The sequence below is a fragment of the Salvia splendens genome, chromosome 4 (assembly GCF_004379255.2).
Source record: "Salvia splendens isolate huo1 chromosome 4, SspV2, whole genome shotgun sequence".
Lineage (NCBI taxonomy): Eukaryota > Viridiplantae > Streptophyta > Magnoliopsida > Lamiales > Lamiaceae > Salvia > Salvia splendens.
This window is the reverse complement of record NC_056035.1, coordinates 22453600-22478346: the sequence shown is the minus strand read 5'-3', so window position 1 is coordinate 22478346 and position 24747 is coordinate 22453600. Positions and strand designations below refer to the sequence as shown.

At 33.7% G+C, this 24747-nt stretch overlaps 2 protein-coding genes across 3 annotated transcripts; both read right to left on the bottom strand.

The window, feature by feature from the left end:
• Positions 1 to 5980: 5980 nt before the first annotated feature.
• Positions 5981 to 8538, bottom strand: LOC121801588 (B3 domain-containing protein At2g36080-like). 2 transcript variants are annotated; one of them, XM_042201107.1, is made up of 3 exons: positions 7926 to 8538; positions 7551 to 7693; positions 5981 to 6500 (listed from the first exon to the last, which is right to left on the bottom strand). In XM_042201107.1, exons 1-3 carry the CDS (start codon positions 8446 to 8448, stop codon positions 6453 to 6455), a joined length of 714 nt encoding a protein of 237 aa, XP_042057041.1. In that variant the 5' UTR covers positions 8449 to 8538; the 3' UTR covers positions 5981 to 6452. The 2 variants fall into 2 exon arrangements, with proteins under 2 accessions (XP_042057041.1, XP_042057042.1); XM_042201108.1 differs by having other exon boundaries at positions 7551 to 7666.
• A 10865-nt stretch (positions 8539 to 19403) lies between these two features.
• LOC121799152 (lysosomal Pro-X carboxypeptidase-like) lies at positions 19404 to 24211 on the bottom strand. Its single transcript, XM_042198495.1, has 10 exons — positions 23712 to 24211; positions 23441 to 23630; positions 22946 to 23079; positions 22258 to 22370; positions 22051 to 22174; positions 21076 to 21231; positions 20244 to 20399; positions 20083 to 20162; positions 19946 to 19995; positions 19404 to 19715 (listed from the first exon to the last, which is right to left on the bottom strand). The coding sequence occupies exons 1-10, from the start codon at positions 24078 to 24080 to the stop codon at positions 19576 to 19578; spliced, it is 1512 nt and encodes a 503-aa protein (XP_042054429.1). The 5' UTR covers positions 24081 to 24211; the 3' UTR covers positions 19404 to 19575.
• Positions 24212 to 24747: the final 536 nt, after the last annotated feature.

Genomic DNA, 24747 nt, shown 5'->3' with positions numbered 1-24747 from the left:
TAGTGTTAGTGGATAGCGAGACTCACATTTTAGTAGTGTTTAATTTTGGTATAAGTTGTAAATAAGTTGATATATTTGGATAATAAATTGGGATACTTTCCAAAAATTGAATGCACATATTTTTGTGGGACTGGCGAAAATGGAAAGTGCACATATTTTTATGGGACGAGGGGAGTATATAACTTCTTCGAGTTAATTTTTTGACCGGGTTGTCACAAACATTAGTGGGGAAGGATGAGGTGAGCGGGGACGGAACACCACACTGACCTTGAGTACCTTGGCTTGAATTAGCTGAAGGTGAAAATTGTCAATGGTCAGCCATAGTTTCTAGAAAATTAAATGACAAGTAATTTATGAAATGGAATCGGTAAAATACTCCATATAAAACAACAGTTGTAACATAGACTTGTTCGCATAATACCAATTGTTTCTATGCATTGGGTGACAAGTAACTAACATACAACCATAGAAGGCCAACAGACAATAACAAGGACTGAGAATTCAAGGCCAACCGGTGAAGATGTTGGGGTTTGTATACTAAAAGTAGCTTTGAGCGTACATGTCCTTGTACAGTTACTCATGCATGTATACGAGAAACTCAACAATATCCACTTTGAACCTTTATCAAGAGAATAAATACATTAATATAATAGTTTATTAAATAACATTGATGCATTAAATAAATGAGTCTAAGACTTTTTGCATTGTACCAAGATAGGTTTTGGCTACCTATTAGAAAAGTTGTAATGTTTGTGTGGTAACTCTTTTCTCTCTAGGAAATGCTAACAACACTTGTGTGGTATAGCACTGAACGGATCCGACAAGAGAGAGTATTCTTTATTGCAATCTATTGAAAGGTACGATCTCAGGAGTTTAGTATTACTTAATCTCTGTAGTTAATATTAGTCCCTCCGTCCCACAAGAATATGCACTCTTTCCTTTTTAGTCCGTCCCACAAGAATATGCACTTTCCTTTGTTGTAAATTATTTTCACTCTAACGAGGTGGGACCCATTATCCGCTAACAATACTTTAATAACTTTTATCTCTACCTCTCTCTTATTTTCCCAATTTCGCATTAAAACCCGTGTCAAACCCAAAGTGCATATTCTTTGGGGACGGATGGTGTAATATTGTTCATTTGATAATCACTACAAAAAAAGCGCTAGATAGTGACGGAAATTAGTGACGGCGGCTGCTAGCTTAACAACAGTGACGAAAAAATGACTGGAAAACCTCAGTCACTAATGACAAAATATTTCGTCAATAAAGCGAAGCAGTCGCCTATGTTTTCCATCATTGGGTGGATTAATAGCTTTAGTGATGGACAAATCCGTCACTAATATTTTTTATCGACAAGTTTTATAATAACGGATCTGTCGAAACTTGCTATGTCACTAACCTGTTAAGTGAAGAAATTTCACTGATTAATGACGGATAATTCAGTCACTAAATAGCGAGTTTTTTTGTAGTGAATATGTCGTTTTGACTCATCAATATGCGAGAATTTTTCGCAACTCAAAACATAATATCTTGGATGGTATTAATCGAATGACGTGAAATATATTAAGAATATTATTATATTGAATTCGCATGGCAAGGTAGTATGATTTTATCCCAAGAGGTGTTTGGAAAAAGATTTTATTAGTTGGAATTTATTCCATGAGTAATAAATAAAGTTCCAAACTATAAAAGATCTTTGGAAAAAATATTAATTTAATTCAAGTCCTATAGCAGACAAAAGAATTAAAATAATGGATAAAGAAATCTTAAAATGTGGGAAATATTATAGATCAAAATGAAACCCAAGTCTTTGTAATTTGGAAATTGGATGGGAGATCAATATTATTTTCGATAGTGGTACAGAATAATATTCCATTGAATATATATTAAGTCATGAGTTAATTGATTTAACTAGTAAATATTCAACGGGCTAGCCCAATCCAATTCTTCCATGGATCCCTAACGTAGCCCATAAAATGTTTTATAATTAGTGTCAGCGCCCACCATAGAGAAAAAAAGAGAATTGTTTCTTTGATCTCTCATAATACTAGATCTTGACCTAATTCTTAAGTTCTTCACATTCCATTGTGATGTCTTCATAGAATCCATCTAGATCTATCAAGGTTATCTAAGATTTTTCCACGCATATGGATAATCACGACCATGGGAATAGGTTAGAAGATTCGTGGTCAACAAAAAATTCTAGACGTGGAGAAGGTGCAAGCCACGTCAATTCTTTGAAGAATCAAAAGGTACATGTTGACTATCACTTTTAAATATTTGCATAGATCTATATGTTTATTACACAAAAATGGAATTAATCACATAATCAACTAAATAGATCCGTAAGGGTCCATTTGTTTCCGGGCACTTCCGCCGCGCTAGCCCCAACAGAATAAACAAAGCATTTCAGACGATTACTTCTGGAGCACTAGAACTAGTAGCACATGTGATTTGTTTTAAAATAGCACACTTTAGTCACAGAGAAGTTATTCGTCCATTGGCATCTCAAATCAAAGTGTCATTGGCAGCGGCAGTGCTAACAATTCTCCAAAAGTTATTCGTCCATTGGCATCTCAAATCAAAGTGTCATTGGCAGCGGCAATGCTAGCAACCCTCCAGAATTTGTAAATCATGGGCGAGTTCTATCACGTTGGCGCTCTGTTCATATAACAAAAAGTAAAGTTGATATTTATTAATAAAAATATTGTTTTTGTGATATGTTTTAGCTACTCTCTAATAAATTAGTCTTGTGGATTAGGTGTTTGCACGGAAATAGATTAGGAACTTATATGTGCAGAAGAAGTATGAGTAGGAGAGGGAGATGATGATGAAGGAGATGTGACAGCAAGTAGTGATTACACGAGGGATATTAGCGGTTGGCACTGATGAGATGAAGGCATAATCCTTGACTGAGACAATGGATTAGAAGCCACTTTGTCATCACCTTCATGTACAGAATCATCAACATAGTTAACAACTTTGGAATTAGCAAATTCCTTAGAAAAATCTCTATAACTTGGATTACCCCTGACCCTTCCAAAACCTTGAGGAAAGCCACCAAGGAAAAACACCTATCAATAATTTGATTGGTTCAACCACAATGAAAGCACAACAATTTTCCTCAACCAAAATTTGAAGAGGTTGCATTCACAGTATAAGGCTGATCACTTGAAGAAGATGAATAGGTGAAGCCAGATTACCATCAATAGTGCGTTGCCTTTCTTCCTGAACCACTAAGGAGAACACCTTTGATAAAGGAGGTAGATGTGTCATGGATAAAATAGTGGATCTAACTTGAGAATATGAGGAATTCAAACCAATTAAAAACTGCATTGACACTCTTGCTTCTTATGTGTGTGCCACTTTATAGCAGTATCGCATCTGCAAGCATTACATATACACCACGAGATTGGTTGTGAGTGTTTAAACTCATCACAAAGGATCTGGAGATTAGTGAAGTAGGTGCTGATATCGAGTGACCTTGCACTAGAGACATGATCTGTTGCTTGAGTTGATAAGATCTAGCGAAATCACATTATGAGAAACAATCTCTGAGATCTGTCCAGATATCATGCGCATTATCAAGGTACATAACACTCCGAGCAAATTTGTGGAGAAATTGAATTTTCTGAAGCCACGAAACCACCATATTGTTACATCGAATCCAAGTAGAAAACAATAGATCATCGTCAAGCGGTCTCAACAATGCTCCATCTACAAACGACAGCTTATTTTTGGCGACTAAGGAAGTATTAACAGATCTGCTTCGATTTATGTAATTGGAGGCAACAGCTGAGGAACGAGTTGAAGACTCAGATTATCACTAGAATGAATATAATATGGACTGGGTATGATCATCAACCGGAACGATTTGTTCTTCCTGCCGATTACCATAGCGATTCTTTGTAGAAACCAACAAAGAAAACAACAAGCCAAACGAAATAGCGTGGCGGAAATAAAAATTTCTCTATTAATATAAACTATAGAAAATGAATATCACACAACATACCACACATACTCAAGGGAGAAAACAGAGAACTCTTTATTGATTTATTTTGTGTCAAAATCAGTTGTATATTGCTGATACGCTCGCATTTTGTACTATTTAAGACCATTATTTGGTCCATTTTGAGTGTCGAAGTTGCATTACATGTCCATTAATTACATATTTTTATCTATTTTGGTATTTTAACGTGTTTTATAGAGAAATGTGCAAACTAGAGCCTAAAAGATAGCAAAAAGTCGAAGATGGATATCTGGAGTATTCGAGCCGCTGCAACATAGCCAGCGACCGCTGGCCGCCAACAACTGCTGAACAGGTAGCGGTTTGCTTCGAAAAGTTGAGCTGAAAATAGGAACACGCCTAACGACCGCTCCCGAGGATCCAGTAGCTACGGGATGATTGCCAGCGACCGCTGAAACAAGTGCAGCAACCGCTGATCAAGAGACAGAAGCTATGAACAGTCTGCAGCTACAGCTGAACAAAGTGCAGCGACTCGCTGGGAAAATGCGGCGCATAGAACTGACCTATTTTCTTTCCAAGATTTACCATACTGTGCTTAATGTTTGTCATATTTAGGGATTCGAAATTGAATGCTATAAATACCCCATAAAGCTTCATCAAAGAGATCATTTTGCTTCATAATTTTCCAGAGATAATATTTGAGAGTTCTTCCATTGTTCATCAACATTGAAGGCGTTTGAAAAATGATTCAAGAGAAGATCAAGGCTACAAGATTCAACCTTTGGGTTCTATCATCATAGTTCTTATGTTTTCTTTGTTTTCCCTACAAACTATGTTCTTAGATTATTCTACCATGTGTAACTAAATTCATAGAATTCTAGGGATGTGTTAGTAACGACTTTGGTTATACCAATCCTTTTTATTTATCGTTTTGTTCAGTACGTTGCTTCTATTCTAAGTGTTGGATAATTGTTTCACGTTTGAGTGACACATTTTGTGATGATTTATTGGTTTGCAACATAATTGTGAGAGGAGGTTTGCGAGTTAAAAGAACTTAGTTGATGTTACAATTAGCTTCCCTTAAAACGGCACTGTTAATTGAGAGCGAGAACATTAGGAGTTACAAATCCAGGGACCTATGCCCCTAGTGTCTGTGATCTACTTTGTGCCGCATGGACAATATTTTTGTGACTCGTTCTAGTGAAGTATGAACCGTGGCTAGGGTGTTGTAGTTGGAATTTGTAAAACCATAACTGTGAAAGCACATCCCTGGAATTCTCTTTCTCATCTGATTAATCTCTGTGTTTTATTCTGCAATTGTTATTTGCTCTTGTTTTTACAACTTTTATTTTCCAAAAATCCAAAACATTTTGTTTTTCCAAATAGTAGAAGACGCTTAGTAGAAGGTAGTCAGTCTGTGATAGTTTTCCATATGTTCGATATCTGGTACTGACTATTAGTTATACTATTTCTGCCTTGTACACTTGCACGTAGTTGTAGTGCTAATAAAAAGTGCATCAACTGCATAGCCTTCTCTATTTATATCAACTGAGAATCTCTACTTAAGCTAGTAATCGGGATCACACTTATTTGCCAGCTAGCTAATAACCAACTCAACAAACTTCCAACTGTCACCAACGGCTCCTTTTCAGCTCATTCCAACGGTCATCTTCTACTTTCTCTCTTAGCTTCACTTCTACCTTAGTAGCTGATTTCAACCATTTTAACATGAAACTTGTTGTTCTCTTAATATTTTCTGGGCCCAGACAATAACATACATACACAATTTGACTAACAAAACATTTTCCATTCTCTGCTTCTAGTGACTTTACCCTTACATTATATATATGATTCCACATTGAAACATTCTGTACCCATTTCCCATGCTATAATTGTCATTTAATTCTCCTTGCTATTATGTGTATTCAAAATTAAAACTTGTTTGAATAGTGATATGCATTACAAAATCAAGTTCAAGTATAAACCATGCTAGAGCTGAGGAATCATTGAATAGCAAGTCAAAAGGTTTTATATTACCCGGCAAGATATTCTAGTTGTACCAAATTCTATTTTGTTTCATGTAAATAATTACATAAATACATATGCTGAGAAAAATACATAAATTTCCAAAAAAAAAAGTTTGAAGTTATGGCAGAGGGCAGTGGAGTTTAATTACTCTGTTAATTGGGACTGGAAGCAGAAGTCCCCATGTTGAAGTTGAAGTTAATTGCTACTACCCACATCACTATAGTAGCCCAATTCCCACATGATCTTGTAAAATCTTGATTGCAACCATCCAATACTCTTTCCTCCTTCATATAAATATATAATCCTCTCTGTGTGTGGGGCCCCCTACTCACTCTATTTGGGCTTTTCCCTCCTGGGCTTACCCCTTAAATATGGGATGCTCTCTTCTTCTTTCATTCTTATTGGTTCTTTTTTTTTTCTTTTCCAAATACAAATAGATCAAATAGAGAGATATGTTATCCTTGCCGATATACATTTCCTCCTGAGAAACTGATATCCTGTTGCTGATGTTGTTTCATCCATAAAGGTATGATTATTAGCCATAGATATGATAATCTTTTGTTGATAAGCATGCAAGTAAAACCTCTTATTTAACCCATAAATCATGTGGATCATAGATTAAATGTGTAGATAGACAGGACAAGTGTGTCAAATTTGAATTTAAATCATTATTACATAATCATAATACTGTAATTAACACATTGAGAAACGACAACGATATAAAAATCCTTAATTAAACTAAATTAATATCCTATCTGTAAACGCGTCACACTTCTAACTACTACTTCATAATCAACTGGAAAGAAAGAGCACCTATACATGTGTTTGGCCCACTCTATTTTTCTTGGGGTGATTAAATAATTGCTTATTCTATCAACGAGTTGAATGTTGAGATAATTAACAAAAGAGGCTGTAGCCTATCTGAATTGGTAACACTCTGATAAAGTAATTGATTCCATAAATAAATTAGTAAATCTGTGAGGTTTAGCAGATGGGAATATATTTTAATAAAAGTCCCAATAGTGATGTTAGGAAATTAGTGTAGCTCATGTATCTGTTCCAATACAGGAAGCAGCAATATCATAGTGGAAAATGTACCAATGACATGCTCTTAAGAGAAGCAGAAGCGTGGATGGAAAAAGTTAGTGGAACATGGGTTCTATTTTCATACATTAATTTATAATAAAATGTGAATGAAATAAATTAAGGGGGTGTGAAGTCCATTACTAAAAGTAGTAAAAAATTAAAGATGTCAATTAATCGAGGACGAACAAAAAAGAATATTAGTACTACTCCCTACTATAGAAGGTGTCTCACTTTCCTTTTTAGTTTGTCAAACTAAAGATGTCACATTTTCATTTTCAGTAAAAGTTCTCTCTTACGTTAACATAAATATTATATTTCCTCTCTTTACTTAACATACAAAACACAATCTCCTAAAATCTTGTGTTGTGGTACAAGTGTGATAATTTTAATGAAAGGAAGAGAGAGAAGCAATTAATGGGAAGCGAGATAGTAATAAAATACTAGTAGTAATTGAGTTAATTAATTACCATGTGATATTGTTGATGGAAGGAGTGGGGTTGGGTGGACATCGGCGACTCTGATTCGTCAGTTTGGCACTCCAAGTTCACTCCAAACAACCTCAGCGTCTTGGAATTCCCACTCCCTGCGTTCATGTTCACTCCAAAAAATTCTGAATCATTTTTCTTCTTAGTTCCTCTCATTTAAATTGATCAATTGCTAAAAATATAAATTCATTTATTTCTATTCATTCTATTTCATTTTTCTACTCAAGGATAAAAAAGTACAATTCATCTAAAAAATTTGTGTTGTGAGGTAAGAGGGAGAGGTCATTTGGTTTGTAAATCTCTTATTAATTGCATTCACAACCGACGTGGCCTCAATTTGATAGTTGTGCAATGTACCTGCATGAGATGGGAAATGGAGGCGCGGCTGTTGCTGGATTTGAGGCGGATAAGCCACCATACCGCTCCACCTGGCGGGCTGAGAAGTGCCGATGAAGAGGCGGCCAGAGTCAAAGCAGTGGCGCGCGAAGACGACGACGTCCCCGGCGCGGAGGCGCTTCTCCTTGACAAAGCGGCTCCACCCCTTGGTGAGCACGTAGCTCTGGCTGCTGTTCCAGTACGAGTAGCGGAAGCGCCACGGTTTCCCCGACTCGTCCTCGAACCCCAGCAGCAGCCCGCTCTCCCCGTCGCCCAGGGGGAAATGCTTCTCCGCGTGCTGCTTCGGTATCACCAGCCGGTTCAGCTTCCCCACGTCACTCGGCGTCAGCGGCTTCTCGAACAGCCGCTCCTGCTCCTGCTCCTGCTCCTCCTCGTCGTCGTTGTGTGTGGTTGACATTGAAACTGAAACTGAATCGTCCATTGTGGTTGTGTAGTGCGAGTGTGGCCACCAGTGGGCTTGTGTGGAGAAGTGATTTATTGACATTTTTTTGCAATTTAATTTGATTCTCAAAATGTGAATGTGTTTGATGGTTTGAAATCAAAATGTGTACAGATAGGAGATTGAGTTGCATATACGTATGTGAGTAGTATATATATTGTATAGGTAGTTGTGGTTGCGTGAGTGACTTGAAATATCAATCATTAAAATCAGTGCAATCTACTGTCTAACTTTTCAAGCCAACATGAAAATAGGGTCTCATCAGGGTCTGCACTGCACGGCTATTACATAATTTACCCAATTCTGCCACAACTCTAACTCTCTTTACTTTCCTTTCTTAGAGCATCCACATCCGTGCTCTTTGATGTGGACCCGGACCCACTTTTATTACTTTTTTATTCTCTAGATCACAACACCCACATTCATGCTCTTCCCCAAAAGCACAACACCCACATTCATGTTCTTCCGTAAAAACATGCTCAAGGGTCCCACCATTCCATTATTTAATTTAAATACTTCAATTACTAAAAACATTTCCACAATATTAAAATGCATTAAAAATATCCGATACCATTACAAATTACTAAAAAATTAAAAATTATATAATTAAAATCCTAAAAATTAAAAATTACATAATTAAATGTAGATGAGTTGCATGAAAAAGGATGAATGAGAGATAAATTTGATGTGAAAAATGGATGATGAATGTGTGTATTTATAGATGATTTTGGGGTTTTAAAAATAAAAAAAAGTAAAAAAAAAAATTCCAAAAAAATGGTAAAAAAATGGCTATATTTTTGGGAATCTGAAAATATTTTTTTTTTTATTTTTGGTATTATTTTCGGTATTATTTTCAATTTAAAAAAATAATTCCAACGGAAAATCCGTTGGCGAATAGAAAAGCGCCACGTCGCCTGCTCAGCGCCACGGACGAGCTTGATGCATCGAGCAGCGGCGAGCAGGGAGGTGCCGTGCCAGCAGCACAGACGACGTCCGTCCCAGCGAGCACCGCTGCGAATGCTCTTATATTTGAATAGAAGTCTCATTTTTTCCGTTTTAGTCTGTCCAAAAATAAATATTCCAGTTCATTTTTTACTATTCTCCCGGTCTCCATTAAATATCTCATATCTAACCAGGATGAGTTTTAAGATATTGTTTCACTTAATTAGTAAAAGTGGATAGAAAAAGTTAGTTGGACGTGGGTCCTACTTTTATACTATATACAATAGGAGTCACTCTTATTGTGGGCATGAGTTTTAAGAAATGTAAATAATTGTTGATTGGAAAAGTTAATGGAATATGAGACCTACATTTTTATATTGATTTTATAATAAAATATGAGTGAAGTGAGTTAGTGGAATATGAGACCTACCAACCATTTATGGTCACAATGAAGTGTAACTCTTATTGTGGGACGGACCAAAATCACCAAAGCGTGACTCTTATTATGGGACAAATGGGGTATTAGTTTTATAATAAAATGTAATAGAGAATAAGTTAATTAGGAGTAGAATGTAGGGTCAATTATAGAAAGAAAGTGAAATAAGACAATTATTGAGGACTATCCAAATAAGAAAATATAAGATATTTAATGGGGATCGGATAGAGTATAAATGGTAATAAAGTCCTACATTATACTAACTCATTCCGCTTACATTTGATTTAAAATTAATATATACAAAAAGGAGTTATATTTCACTAAAAAAAAAATTTCATCCATTTTTTTTTATCATTTTCTAAAATTTATGCCAGAAAAAAAAATGAGACGTCTATGTAAAGTAGGAGAGAGTATATTACTAGTACTACAAAATATCTATTTAAAATATCCACACACTTTGACATTAAATTATTGTTATTTTTTTTAATTCATAAATTCTAGCAGCGGCTACTATTCAATGTCTTGGAAAAATTTGGACACTTGCCATGTTACTGTGTTCGCTAACAGATCCACTGGTGGGGCCCATCCTCTCCTCACCAAATTAATCCCCCCCCCCCCCTCTTTTTCTCTTTTTTCGTATTTTCAAATTAGCTGTTCCTGACTAAATAAGGTTAGTACTACTACTCCTCCGTCTCGGGCTACTCGCTCATTTCTTTTTCGGCTCGGAGATTAAGGAATGAGTGTATAGAAAAGTCAAAAATGACGGCTGTAGGTAAAATTTTTTACTAAAAATGGAAAGAGTGCAAGTAACTTGGGACGCCTAAAAAGGAAATAAGTGCGAGTAGTGCGGGACGGAGGGAGTATAATTTAAGAATTTTTTTTTATCAGTCATTAGTCAAAATTATAGGAAATCAGTCGTCATTATACAAGTATTTTATAATTCGTGGTCTTTAGCTTGATGAGTGTGTCAATTTCCCTCTAAAATTTAGTACAAGATCAAACTCGACCTGTCCGAGAATTAGAAAAAGATCACTGGAACCATTAAATACTGTGTTACAATAATTATAACTAATTTCAGCACATTTGGAATAAATATATTGAACTACCTTAGTTGTGGAATTTAACGCCTAGTCCTATTTTAGGCGCAATTGCATTACACTATACCATACAACAATTAATTTGGCCATCTTCAATTTTCAAGCTGCACACTATCCTTTCTTCTTTTTTTTTCATAATTACTACTCCACCTAGAGAATTATTTATTTGTCTAATTACTCTCAAAACCTGAATTTCGAATTTAGTTCAAAATTTATGAATAAATCATCTGATAGGTAAAGAATATACTAGTCTAGTACATGAAATCGGTACTTTACATATCTGCTTTCAAAAGAAGTACTACTACTAATTATTAATATTAGCGTTAAGAAATGAATGAGCATCTCAACGCAAAACTAATAATGCCAAATGATTATGCGACCTAATTCCAATATTTGTTCATTTAAATAGACTTAATAAATTAATTTGGTATAGATCTCTAAACTTTTGTTTGAGTGTGTGCGTAAGATTTAGACACTCACATTTTATTTAATTATATGTGTGTGTTCAAATAAATATCGACACCCACTCCCATGACCTATAACTCAAAAAAGGGATATGCTCACCCAATTTGAGGCATAATGCTGCGATAGTTCGTGGTGGGGGACCTATATCTCTCTGTACTACTTCAATTCAAATTTAACTATAGGTTAAGACTCTTAAATTTTATCCCACTTTGATTTGTTGATAATCCTAGATCATCTATATAAATATAGATAATCATTCCCCTTATAAGGTCTTTTAAGAGGTGAGTGACTCATTTCTAATATGGTATCAGAGCGGGTCCAAGTCGATGATGAATTTTATCTCTTTATCTCTTCTCTTGCCTACCCACGTGATGAAAGTCTGATGCGTCATTCCGGCCCACACTTGAAGGGGCGTGTTAAAACTCTTAAATCTTGTTTCACATCGACTTGGTGATGATCCTAGCTCATCTACATAAGTATTAATAATCCTCCCCCTGTCGTGTAGTTGCTTCCATCTCTCAGGCACAAGTATGAGGCATTGGGAGATGGGCTTCGGGCATCCAGTGGGTTAGGCCTCCCCCTTAACGGGCTACTGTGTACCCTGATTGAACTGTAGGGGGCACCAAGGTGACGGAATCGTCTTTTTTACTGCAATAATCCTCCCCTTATAAGCCCTTTTAAGGGGTGAGTGACTCATTTCTAATAGTCAGAGAAATTATACATAATCATAGTCAATTAAAATTAGTCAATTAAAATTAATCATGGAGATCATAGTGTAAACGTAAAAAAGCAATGAAAATTTTCTACGTATTTCTAAAGTTAGAACACTTATAAAAGTGAAGAACGTAGTAGTGTAGAATCATCCAAATTGATATAATGCAGTTCTTTCAAGTATTTTAGTTTCTCTTATTTTCGGCATTCTATTATTTTCTATCAAATTGCACCTCAATCTTTTTATTTTGTTTTATAGAGTATATAATGTCGTGTTTACTTAATTAATGGCTACTTCTTCTCAACCCATGGACACGAAATTATATATATGATTTTGTCAATGGCGACAAGAGACAGTACATGCAAGATACACTTTTCCTAATTTTTGCAAATCTGATCGGTCCCGGCAGCGCGAGGTTGCCGGAGAAGGGTTAGGTTCGTTCGCGGAATCCTCCCGTCGAGCAGCCTAAGGTTCTCAGTTAATTAAGGTTTGACGAGATGAACTTGCGGAAAAATAAAGTACGAAAAGATAAAAGAACGATAAAAGATAAATTGATTTGATATTTCTCCAATGATTCAAATGAATAACAATGTCCACTATTTATAATAGTGGATACCCTAACTTAACGAACAAGAAAATAATCCTAATAAATATGAAAAGATATGATAAATCAATAACTAACTAAATAATATAGATATGGGGATAATCCTTAGAAATATGCTCGTATCATAGACAATAGCTATATAAATAATTAATAAGTGGGAAATGAGATAAGAATTTAAGCATATTGATTATTAGGAAGAAGAGATAAGATGTGTGGATTTTGGAATAAATATAGTGAGGAGAGGAGACTGCCTTTTATTTAATCTGAGTGTCTCGTGTTTGAATTATGTCCTCACAAACTCAAATTTTAATTTCCATGAGCCCCATATTTCCCCGTCACATTTGATTAATTACACGCACTCTCATCACTCTCTGTCGCTATCTCTTCTTTCCTATTTATTTTATGGTCTTATCATTTTCATTGGATCAATCCAGCTATTATGATATGTCAAGTGCCAACTTCTTCATTTCAAATCCCTAATTTATGTGTAATGTGACGTTATATGTAATGCGGTGAAACTGAATTATTTAGTAATGTACACAATATTTCAATTAGGTGAGTTGACGATGGTATGTATGTATGTGTCTAAGTTTGGTAGAAGACTCGGACAAAATCCCACTCAAATTCCATGTAGATGTTGAACTTAGCTTTAGCTTGCCTTTTCATTTGTATATTACTATTCCCTTCGTCTCACGAGTATAGGCACTTTGAGTTGAACACAAATTTTAAAGTACAATTGATAAAATAAGGGTGAGATATTCCCCCCGTCTGTGAATAGGAGTCTCATTTCATTGTGACATGAGTTTTAAGAATTGTTAAGAAAAGTGGGGGAATAAAATTAGTGAAATAAGGGTTCCACTTGTAAGTATTAGTTTTAAATGATATGTGAGTGGAATGAGTTGGTGGAATGTGAGACTTCTTTACCATTTACGATAATTATGAAACGGGACTCCTATTCGCGGACAGACCAAAATGGCAAAACGGGACACCTATTCGCGGACGGAGGAAGTATAAAGAAAAACAATTAAAGTTTATTAATGGAGAATGAGTCACACCTAGAGATAAAAAAATTTCTAAAATTAGAAAGTGTATATTCGTATGAGACAGATTAAAAAGAAAAGAGTGCATATTCATATATTCTTGTGGGACGAAGGAATATGAACAATATCCTTTTTAGTCTGTCTCTGAAATAATATGAACAATTTTCTTTTTAGTCCGTTCCTGAAAAATATGAACATTTTAAATTTGGAAAGTCTTTTAATTAAAGATGCGAGACTCATTATCCACTACTAATATTAGTTTCAAACTTTTTTTTATCAAGTACTAGTATTTTACACTAATGAAAACAAAATTTAATACGTATGAGGTTGTTGGGAAGCGGGAATAACACTCTCTCACACACACATGGGCGGGTATGTGTGTATAAAATAGAAGTCACATGCGCCATGCTATTCATCAAAAATAATCGGTGGTTACGTTTAATTATGCAAATAAGTCAGAAAACATGCTTACTCATCAAGCCTCCAAATCACGAGCCCATATTCCAGATTCTCTTTTATATATACAAGAGAATAATTCATGATAAATTATACACTGATTCATTTGTTGGTAAAATATTTAATTAATTAAGAAATCACTTTTCTGGTAAGTACTATTCGAGTCATATCATCATCACTCTAGAATAAATAGAAGAAATAGTAGTAATACAAAAAGATTTAGGACTTAAATGAGATTAGTAATTTATTATTGCTTTATATTTATCATTTGTAGGATGAGAAGGAAGGCAGTCAGGCACTATCTGGTGAGGGGTGTTTTATATTCACATCTGATATTATAAAATTTTCAAAAAGTTAAATTTTTCCAATAAACTTTTAATTTGGCAAATAATATCATGAACTTTTACCTGAGTTTGTTATTTTCTATCGGCAAAAAAATTCCGGCAAATAATATCATGATACGGATTTTTTTCATAATTTCTCAACAACAACTTCAAGAGCTCCAAGTTCTTTAATCTTTTTAGGATAGTTTCCCTGGTTGGAAATAACAAGCAAGGGGTTAAAATTCGTGATATTATTTGCTAAAATGAAAGGTTGTGGAAAAAAATCAAAATTTTTAAAATTCCATAATATCAGGGGCCAAAATCCCCTTTTTAACTTCTAATTAAGTCATTTCACCATGGGAAACTTGTTACGAGACCACTAGTTTTTATTTTTATAGGTATAATAATATTTTCACTAAGCTAAAAATGTAAATTCGGTTTCATCTAATAGATTTTGACCAAGTGGCTTATTAGTACTCTCTAATTAATCACATAAGTAGTAAGTAATATATAAGAAGCAAATATATTTTTATCTGATACAAGATCACATGATACAAGTATTCTTCGACCGCCGCACATTTCATATGCATTAATTTGAATCATAAAATAAGATAGTACACGTGAAACTACGAGGACCAAGCTTTTGGTAGCAATTATTTGATGTTTTCCAATAATTATTTATTAGGTGGTATCTTACATTAATTATTTGGAAAAACGTGATTAAGGCAGTAACAGTGCAACGTAACAAACATTGTTTATAGAAAACAATATATCTAGTCGTGACCAAGAACATCGTATCGTATAATGATCCAAAAGGTTGATTTACATCTCCATAATTAATGTATAAAATTGATTTATGTGTGTTCTTTATCATGTTTTTTCTTATCTATTTTTTTTACTAAACTGGAATACGTTAGTTGGGGTGGCACATATCATATACTTTCTCGGTTTCATAGTAGTTGAGATATTTCTTTTCGGCATAGAAATTAAGAAAGTAGAAAAATGAATAGAGAATAAAGTAAGAGAGAGTAAAGTATGTGAAAATAAATGTGTTGACTTTTACTAAAAAAAGAAATGACTCTACTATTGTGGAACGTATCAAAATGGCAAAATAACTCTACCACTATGAAACGGAAGGTGTACTCTTTTAAGAATTGCATGTGCAAATGAGATTACTATCACACACAAGTTAAAAATAATTGCCTGTAAGAAGGTTTAAACCTAATGTTGAAATGTAGCCCGATCAATGTAGTTTGACTGGATTGTATGAATGATAAAAGGTTTTAATTTGTGGAAATAAATTTTTTAAATTGATCTACTTTTTGAGGAAATGATCGAACTATATTTTTTTATAAATCAATTCATGATGAGTGAAAGATATTCTGTCCGCCTTAAAACAAAATATACTACTAGTTTTACCATTTTGGGTAGACCCCAAAACTAGACCATGTCTAAATAAGGAAAATTTTTAACCAATTACACACTACTAATAATGTGGACCCCACAGTCTACTAACACTACTTTCTCTATTTTTTCATGCATCTCTTACTTTACCAATTACTTACATAATAAAACTTGTATCATTTACAAGTTATGTCTATTTTTTAGAACAAAGAGAGTATCAATTAGTTAAAGTCAGTAGCATTAATTAATAAATATTGAAATTATAAACACAAGCAATAAATTAAATTAGAAAGGAAGCCCCAATTACTCATAGTTTGGATTTGACCGAGCACTCAGTATTAGTTTTTATAGTGGTCCAAAATAAACTCCGTTCGTCCTTCTAAATATGTCCCACTTTGCTATTTTAGAACATTCATGATCTAAAATTCTATTTACTTTTTTCGTAACTATAATTTATAAACCTCTAAAAAGTATTTCTTCCGTTCAATATTAATTTAATCATTTTTCTATTTTGAGAAATTTGTCATTTCTATTTTGGACAAAATTATCTCTCTTTCTTATTTTATTTTTCTCTTAATCTCTTTTACTTTATTCATCATCTACTTACACATTCTTAATCCTCATGTCAAAAAGAAAATGCATCTATTAAAAAAAAACGAAGAGAGTACTCCATCTTACCGCCACTGTATCCATACCCAATAATTGATCCCACATTTATTTCCCTCACTCCCATCTCAGGGTTCGGATATTTTTCTTATAAAATGGAATTTGTTGTGATTTTTACTTCTTTCTCCAATAAAAATGACACTTTTTTTTCTATTTCAATTTACTTACAACTTATATTACTAGAAACCATCATTATATAATAATAATAATAATAATAATAATAATAATAATAATAATAATAATAATAATAATATCGTCGATAAGAACGGACATAAACCAAGAGAACTAATTTAGCTGTTACCCGAAATTTTATGTGGATAAAATAAAGAAAATATTGTGTTTGAAAAGTCAGACTGCAAAATCAATTACGACCATAAATTGGTTTACGTTTTTCTCTTGTGGTAAGAATAGCAAGGTCAAAGTCAAACTAACGTTGCCAAACATTGTAAGAAAAAATTTCAAGTATAAATACTTCCTTCTGATATTATTATTTGAAAAGACCTTTCTCTTTCCAATCGCACATGAAACAGTTCACAAATATATAATATAGCAAACAAACAGCAACTAGATAAACTAGCTAATCAAATCCAAACTATAAATATTGTATAAACTTTAAACTAGTATAATTTTTTACTATTAAAAAATATCAACAGATAATAAAATAATAGCAATAAAAAATATTAACATAATGTCAACGGTTGATGCTGTGTTGTTATTATATTGATGCTGTGTTGACATTGTGTGGACACTGTGTAGACATTTTGTTGTTGCTGTATTTTGTCATATGTTGACATTTTTTAACGGTTCAGGTCATAATTTGAAGTTTGTATAATATATAAAGTTTGCATTTTATCACTACCTACATACAACATATAATATCTTTAAAAGGAAAACAAAATTGCTAGGCTAGGTTTCAGAGAGGGTAATAAAAGAAGAATAGATACCAACATTAGAATATATATGCCGTGAACCCAGCTTAAAAATATATTCTAGATAGAGTTATTGGCGCCTAATTTAAATAGATGTTGAATTTTCCTACCGATGATGAAATCTGGCTATATTAAAATGGGATGGATAATTATATCGGCCTTTTAGGGTCTTAATAACCAAACCACTATAATTTTTCAGTGCATACCATATCTGATGTGATGCAATGATAAATGAGATTTAGTCGGATTCTATCGCAAGGGAAAAATCAACAACTATTTAAATTCATGATATTATATGTCAAATTTAATTGGAAAAACAATTTTTTGAAATATTTTGTGATATTAGGAGTTATTACACATACTAATACTTCTTCTAGTTATTTGTTCAATTAAACATAGGTGGAAAAAGAAAACAAATGCGGTGACACGGAATACATGGAAGAAGACGTGTGCCGTTCAAAATGTGCTACTGCACAGTGTTGTCAATTTCTTTGAACACATGAGACAAGAAAAAAATTCAAGAAATGTCAGATTATCTCAGCATTAATTGCAACCAAATTTTTGTATCTTTTGTAATAGGGAAATGCTACTTGGCCACATTATGGCCCGCCATAAACTGATTTAATAGCAAAAAAATCGGTTTACTCAGAATATCCGGTTTAGTTAGGAATTGATTTTACTTCTATATCCTTTATTGTGGTCAAATTTAATACTATCAAAACATAGATATATAAAGTAATGAATTATTTCATTCAATTATTTGATTGGTAAAAAATTTTTTATTGACATTAGTATTTGATTAAATAATTATTTTATTTGATTAAGATATACTCTCACAAGATAAATAGAACAGTTAATGAATTATTAAAAGAAATTCTAATATCATTAATATTGATTAAGTTGATTTTTTTAATATGATTGAATCTATATGAATATACATATATATAATAGTAGTAATAAAATGAAATATGCCAATGAAAAAGAAGTATACGCCATCTCTTGTATTAAATGATGATTATATTTTAGGAAATGAAGTACACTAATAGCTACTCTAATGTAATTTGTTTTGTAAAATTTTAATGTTAATAAATATTATCGTCTTGAATGTAAAAGATTTTGTATTGATTTTTAACTTTGAAACTCTATAATGTGTAATTAATGCATAACGTTAATTTAAATTTCCAAAACTTAAAGGGGGATTCTAATATAACCAAAAGTATAGTGGAGGGTCAATGAGTCATTTTAAGTTATCCACTAACTACAATTTATATTTTAATATATAACTAATGGAGTACTACAATTTACTGATATAACCTTGTGTGACTGGCTATAATATGACCATTTAGCACAACTCTTTGTAATATTACATGCTGTGCACTCAATTAATTGAAATTTTGTTGTGCTTCACTAATTTTTTTAGAGGTATTGTCGCATAATATCACAAAATTTTCTAAAAGTTTATTTTTTTATACGAACTTTAAACTTGACATATAATTTCACCGGCGATAAAATTTGACTACATTAAAATGAGATAGACAATTATATCTGCATTCTAGGGACTTTGTAATCACATAACTATTATTTTTAAGTGATAACCATATCCGACGTGTTGTGATGATAAGTAATGTAGTCAGATTTTTGTCGCTGGTGATAAAAAATGCAACAACTATATAAGTTTAAAGTTTGTATATAAAAATAAACTGTTGGAATATTTCATGATGTTAAGCGCCAATACCCCTTCTTTTTACGAACCACTTTTGCCATCAAATTATTACTTAATTATGATGTTGGGGTGAAGAAAATCTCAGGGTCTGTTTGAAATATTACAAATTTGGAGTTTTGAGTTATTTCTGCATCTTAAAAAGATTTTAGAAGATAATTTCTTTCATGATTTTTAATATAATGAAGTCCAAATTCATACAATAATGCATGTGAATAATTTTTTTATTTATTTATCAAAATCTCCATTATAAGATACACAATTATTACATGAACAGTACTATTTGAAATCAAACATCAGAAATTGATCACTTTTTGGATATGAGAATTTTGATAAATTCACGTGTATGTGTGTGTAAGTAAACACAGAGAATTCAAATCAATAATTGGAAGAATCAGCCAAATCATGATAATACTGAGAGATCCATTTTGATATAATGTGGACTTCTCTTTTCCTTACTTCCTTGAGCCATTTTGGATCTTCATTTGTTGAGAATCTAAGGTCCACGTGGTGCGCACCTGTAATATACATACATCACTATCACCATCACCATCACCATCACCATCAACTACTTTTCATTTATCTTATTATTACTATAACTAATGGAAAAAAAAATTTAACCTGTATTTTCAGATCCTTTTCCCATTTTAAAACACATTACATGTTATGGGCCGTATACATAAAATGAAGCCCAATAAAATGCCCAAAGCAACAAAAGTGTGAAGCCCAATAAAAAGCCCACACATACCTTTTTTAGCAACAATAGCAACCAGTGTCTTTGAAATATCTTTTAACACCCTGCCATCAACAAACGAATCACATAAAAAATATTATTTTAAAAAAGGTAATAATGAATATATATTCATAATTAATCAAGTGTAGTACCCTCCACCACTCCATGGATCCCTTAGCCCATTAAAGAAGATGATGTTGCTACCAAAGCGTTTCAGAACTCTGTGAATATGCTGAAAAAAAAAGAATATTTTTAGAAAAAGAATATGAATGGGCCGGAAAGTAATTAAAATGGGCCGGAAAATGGTTGTTACACGGGCTCCGAACTCTGTGGGGGCCCATGTGGGCCTGGGCTGAATGTTGAACCTATCTTTGCAAAACTGAAGTCGGTCGTTGTAGCTGTAATTGGACGGCGGGAACACGCTATCTACTGTGTTGCCGTCTGTTAGTAGAATCATCTCAGTACATGCCTGAAATTTCACCATTTATTTAATTTGATTTAATCAATTTTTCTACTATTACGTACTCCCTCCCCTCCCTAAAATTTGTCACCTTTCATTTTCTACACTCATTTTTAAAAAAATGATAATAAAAAGTTAAAGTGGAGATATAGTAAAATAAGTGAGAGAATAATGATAATACAGAGAAGATTTTCATCTATGCTATTCTCTCTCAATTTTAGCTATTTATTACTCCCTCCGTCCCGCTTTAGCAGTCCCGGTTGAGTCGGGCACATGTTTTAAGGGGTATTTAAGTGTGTAATAAATAAATGATGTAGTGGAGGTTGAGTCCCACTTTTAAACAACTTTTTTACTTTTTTGCTTTTAAGTGTGTAATAAATAAATGATGTAGTGGAGGTTGAGTCCCACTTTTAAATGAGGTAATAAATAAATTGATGTAGTGGACATCAATTTTTATGCACTGAGTTCAACCGGGACTCCTAAAGTGAGACACCCGAAATTGATCAACCGGGACTGCTAAAGCGGGACGGAGGGAGTATTATTTTTAAAAAATGAATTTAAAAAATAAAATGTGATGAAATTTTGAGGGACGGAGTATTTTTTATAAAATATTTATAATTAGGATTTTCGCCAAATTTTAATGGATCTAAAGTAATTGTTGAATTTTTTTGATAATGGTACATACCTGCCATGTCCATCCACCGAGACCGTGGGGATCTGAATCATCAGCCAGATCGAAACACGTGGCATCTCCACTATAGTTGTAGTAGATGTTCGCCGCAGCGTATAATTTCTCGAAGGTGTTGTTTCCGGTTTTCGGATCGTCAATTGCTTTGCACATCTATTTTCCAATATTTTTGTGATTATTAAAATCAAACCTAGTCTTTTCCGTTCTAAGCATACAATTAATTATTTTATTGCGTGATTATTAAGTTTGTACCACGTGGGGAATAGGGTGCATTACAATGACAACACTAATTTGTGTGATAATCCTATAACTAAATCTGCATCACACAATTTAAGCAAAATATCATTTTTTTCAAATAAGATTATCATTTTTCGGGTATAATAAAGGCTCATTTCATAATTAAAATTGGTGAGCAAGGTGAAAGGACGTGATACTTTTGCTTGATAAAATGATATTTTAGGTAGATGAAATGATACTTTTATTTGATAAAATGATATTTTTGCTTAATAAAATGACAATTTTACCCTTTGTATATTAGTTTTAAATGAAATGTGAGTGAAATAAGTTAATGAACTGTTGGACCCTATTGCCATTTATGGTAAAAGTGAACATGGACTTCTATTCGTGGACGGACTAAAATAGAAAAACAAGACTTCTATTCGCGGATGGAGGGAGTATAAGTCAAGAGAAATTTGTAACCTTAAGAAACAAATATTGTAATGAAAATACTATTCACTTTGTCCACCATTTATAGTCCATTTTTTACTCGACTGAGTTATAAGAAATTGTTAGGCTTTGTGAAAGAAATGGGGAAATGAGTTAGTGAAGTGTGGATGTCACCTATATATATTTGTTTTATAGTAGAATATGAGGGTAATGATTTAGTTAAATAGTAGCTCTACTTACTTAAAATGAAAAAAAAGGCAATTAGACTTTCAATTGCGGAGCTCTGAAAATAAAAATTATGTTTACCTGTTTGACCGGATAGGCAGGCAAGGGATTAAGGAAATTGGTGGGAGTTGGATAATCCGTCATGGCTGTGTATGTAAATGCTGTAGCAATCCAACCTTCAAGATACCCTGCACTTATATAATTCCTATATATAACAAATAGTACCACATTACTATTACATAGTATAAATATTTACTAGTTACTAATTGAGTCGAAAATCATTCTTACTTGCATATTCTGAATGCCTTTCTGAGAATTTCCAATCCACCAGGCTTTGCTGCCGTGTCATCAATTTCTTGCCACGATCTTTTAATCACTTTGTAACAATTCTCACTCTCACTCTGCAGTTTCATATACATTATTCCATAGCACCAATCCAAATCATTCATTTTCACATAATTATTTACACCACATTCACAAAACCCACAAATACATATACATGGTCCCAGAGATAGACTTTCTACTTGATGCTTTTGTCCTTCATTTTCGACCAATGCCCTATAACCTTATCATTCACTCCTCTTAATAATTTGAATACACATCAAACCGGTTTATTTCTTTTTCTAATTAGGACACGACATTGACTAGTACCAAATCACAATTATCATTCATCATAGTCTTACTCTCTCCGTCTCTTAAATGTTGTCACATTTTCCGTCCATCCCATAAAATTTGTCACATTTCATTTTTTTTTACCATTCTTAGCAGTGGACCCCATATTCCACTAACTTATTCCTACTCACATTTTATAATATATTAAAACAGGACACACTCTTCACTAATTTTTTCAACTCGTTTTTCATTACATTTCTTAAAACCATACCTGGTCAAAAAAAAATTAAGGTACGGAGAGAGTAGTTAGGATAAGCACATAACGGCTCTAAACATGATGAAGAGAGAGAGGTGAGTAATTTACCCTGAAATCTTTGGTGATGATATCATTGAAACTAAATGGGGAAGTGATGTTGTCAAAATTGAGGATTGGCGCAGAAGAGGCCAATGCCCCAATAGCTACATGAGGATACTTCAATCTAAACCATGCCGCCAGCACTGCCAATACCAACACAAGAGATGTAATCAACTTAAAATCTGAAACAAACTAAGGGTTTGTTCAGTACACGGAACTGGAATTGAAATAAGAATTCGAATTTGAAGGATAATTCAATTCCAAACAAAGGTAAAAAATGATACACGGATTTGAATTAATTGATTTGATGTCTGTGCTGTGTGTGTAGTACGTGTGCAATGTATGTTTGTCGAATTTGTGCTGTGTGAAGTTGCCCAATTATCTACTTTTTCGTTGTACCAAACATTGGATTTGGAATTTAAAGTTCCAATTCCAATTCCGCAATCCCAATTCCATGATACTGAATGTAGCCTAATCGGAGAAGACTAAAGAGAGCATACATACTTCCACCATAGGAGCCTCCGAAGACGATAACAGGGGAATCTGGCGCGGACAAGTTGTGCTTGAGATCGAGCACGAGCGTCGCGTAGTCCGCCAACGCCTGCGTCGAGCTCAGCCAGCCCAGCGTCGACGAATTCGAATACGCCACTGTTTTATTCCCGCCAAAAGGGATAGACTTTCCGTAGAATCTATGCTGCAGTTAGTTTGAGTAAGCTTCATCGCACCAAAGAAAGAGAGATAGAGAGAGAGAGGATATAAAGAGAGTAACGACAACCTCGATGAAGAGGAGGAGGGCGTCGAAAAGGGGGGCTGTTTCGAACATGAAGCCGGTGTTCTGAGCGAACCACTCGATGTCGCCTTCGTTGCCCGTGTAGACGAAGATGGGGGAGCTGCTGGCGGCGCCGCCCCAGTGGTTTTGATTGATGAGGTAGCGCTGCTGGAAGGTGTGGTAGCTCGGTGGATTGTAGTTGAAGTGATCAAGGATCTGTGTGAAGAACTTTTCTTGGTAGAGTTTGGATTTGGAGTGGTGAAGCTTTGCCTTCAATTTGATTGCTGAGGATGGGAAACCAGGTGTTGTGATGATGGAAGAAGATGAGAGTTGAGTCAATGCTGCAAACCACATTGCAACCACCCAGATTGCCATTCTTTACCAACAGACTGTGTCTGTGATTCATTTAGTCATGGCAGAGGTGGGAGTTTAAAATGTAGACAGTTGGGTATCTTTGCTGATGGATGATTGGAGGAGTTATCTTTTTGAAAAAGAAGACTTTACTGTACATGCTTTATTTAATTTTATTAATTGATTTATGTCTTCTTCATTAAAATGATGTTAATAAAAGATTATGGAAAATCAAAATAAGAGAATAACTACTAGGATTAGAATATACTATATCTTCTATGTATAGTTGGAATTGAATTTTATTAAAGGTTGTGTGATAATTGGGAGAATTCATTTAAGCTAATAGTACTACTCTTTACTATTCTTTCCATCTTTAATTTTCTACATTTGTTTCCTATCATTTTTAATTTAAATGCTTAAACAAAAAAAAAATACTCCCTCCGTCCATGAAAAACAGACAAGATTGTGAATGACAAGATAAAGTAAGAGAGAAGGAGGGAAAATATAGTGGAATGAGTATTAGTGGATTGTGAGATCCATATTTAGAATGATGTATATGATTAATATTGGTTGAAAAGTTTTTATTTTTAGACTTAGTCTAATTTTAGTGGACATCCCAAAATAATAAAACTAGTCTATTTTTTGTGGATAAAGATAGTATCAGTTTCTATAGCATAGGGTCACGTTAGGG

Coding starts and splice junctions, on each gene's coding strand:
- LOC121801588 (XM_042201107.1), bottom strand. CDS start 8,448: ATGTCAATAAATCACTTCTCCACACAAGCCCACTGGTGGCCACACTCG. Junction 7,694..7,925: donor CCATTTCCCATCTCATGCAG/GTACATTGCACA, acceptor AAAATGATTCAG/AATTTTTTGGAGTGAACATG. Junction 6,501..7,550: donor TCCATCAACAATATCACATG/GTAATTAATTAA, acceptor AAACAACATCAG/CAACAGGATATCAGTTTCTC.
- LOC121799152 (XM_042198495.1), bottom strand. CDS start 24,080: ATGGCAATCTGGGTGGTTGCAATGTGGTTTGCAGCATTGACTCAACTC. Junction 23,631..23,711: donor CCCTCCTCCTCTTCATCGAG/GTTGTCGTTACT, acceptor AACTAACTGCAG/CATAGATTCTACGGAAAGTC. Junction 22,371..22,945: donor TCATCACCAAAGATTTCAGG/GTAAATTACTCA, acceptor ATGAAACTGCAG/AGTGAGAGTGAGAATTGTTA.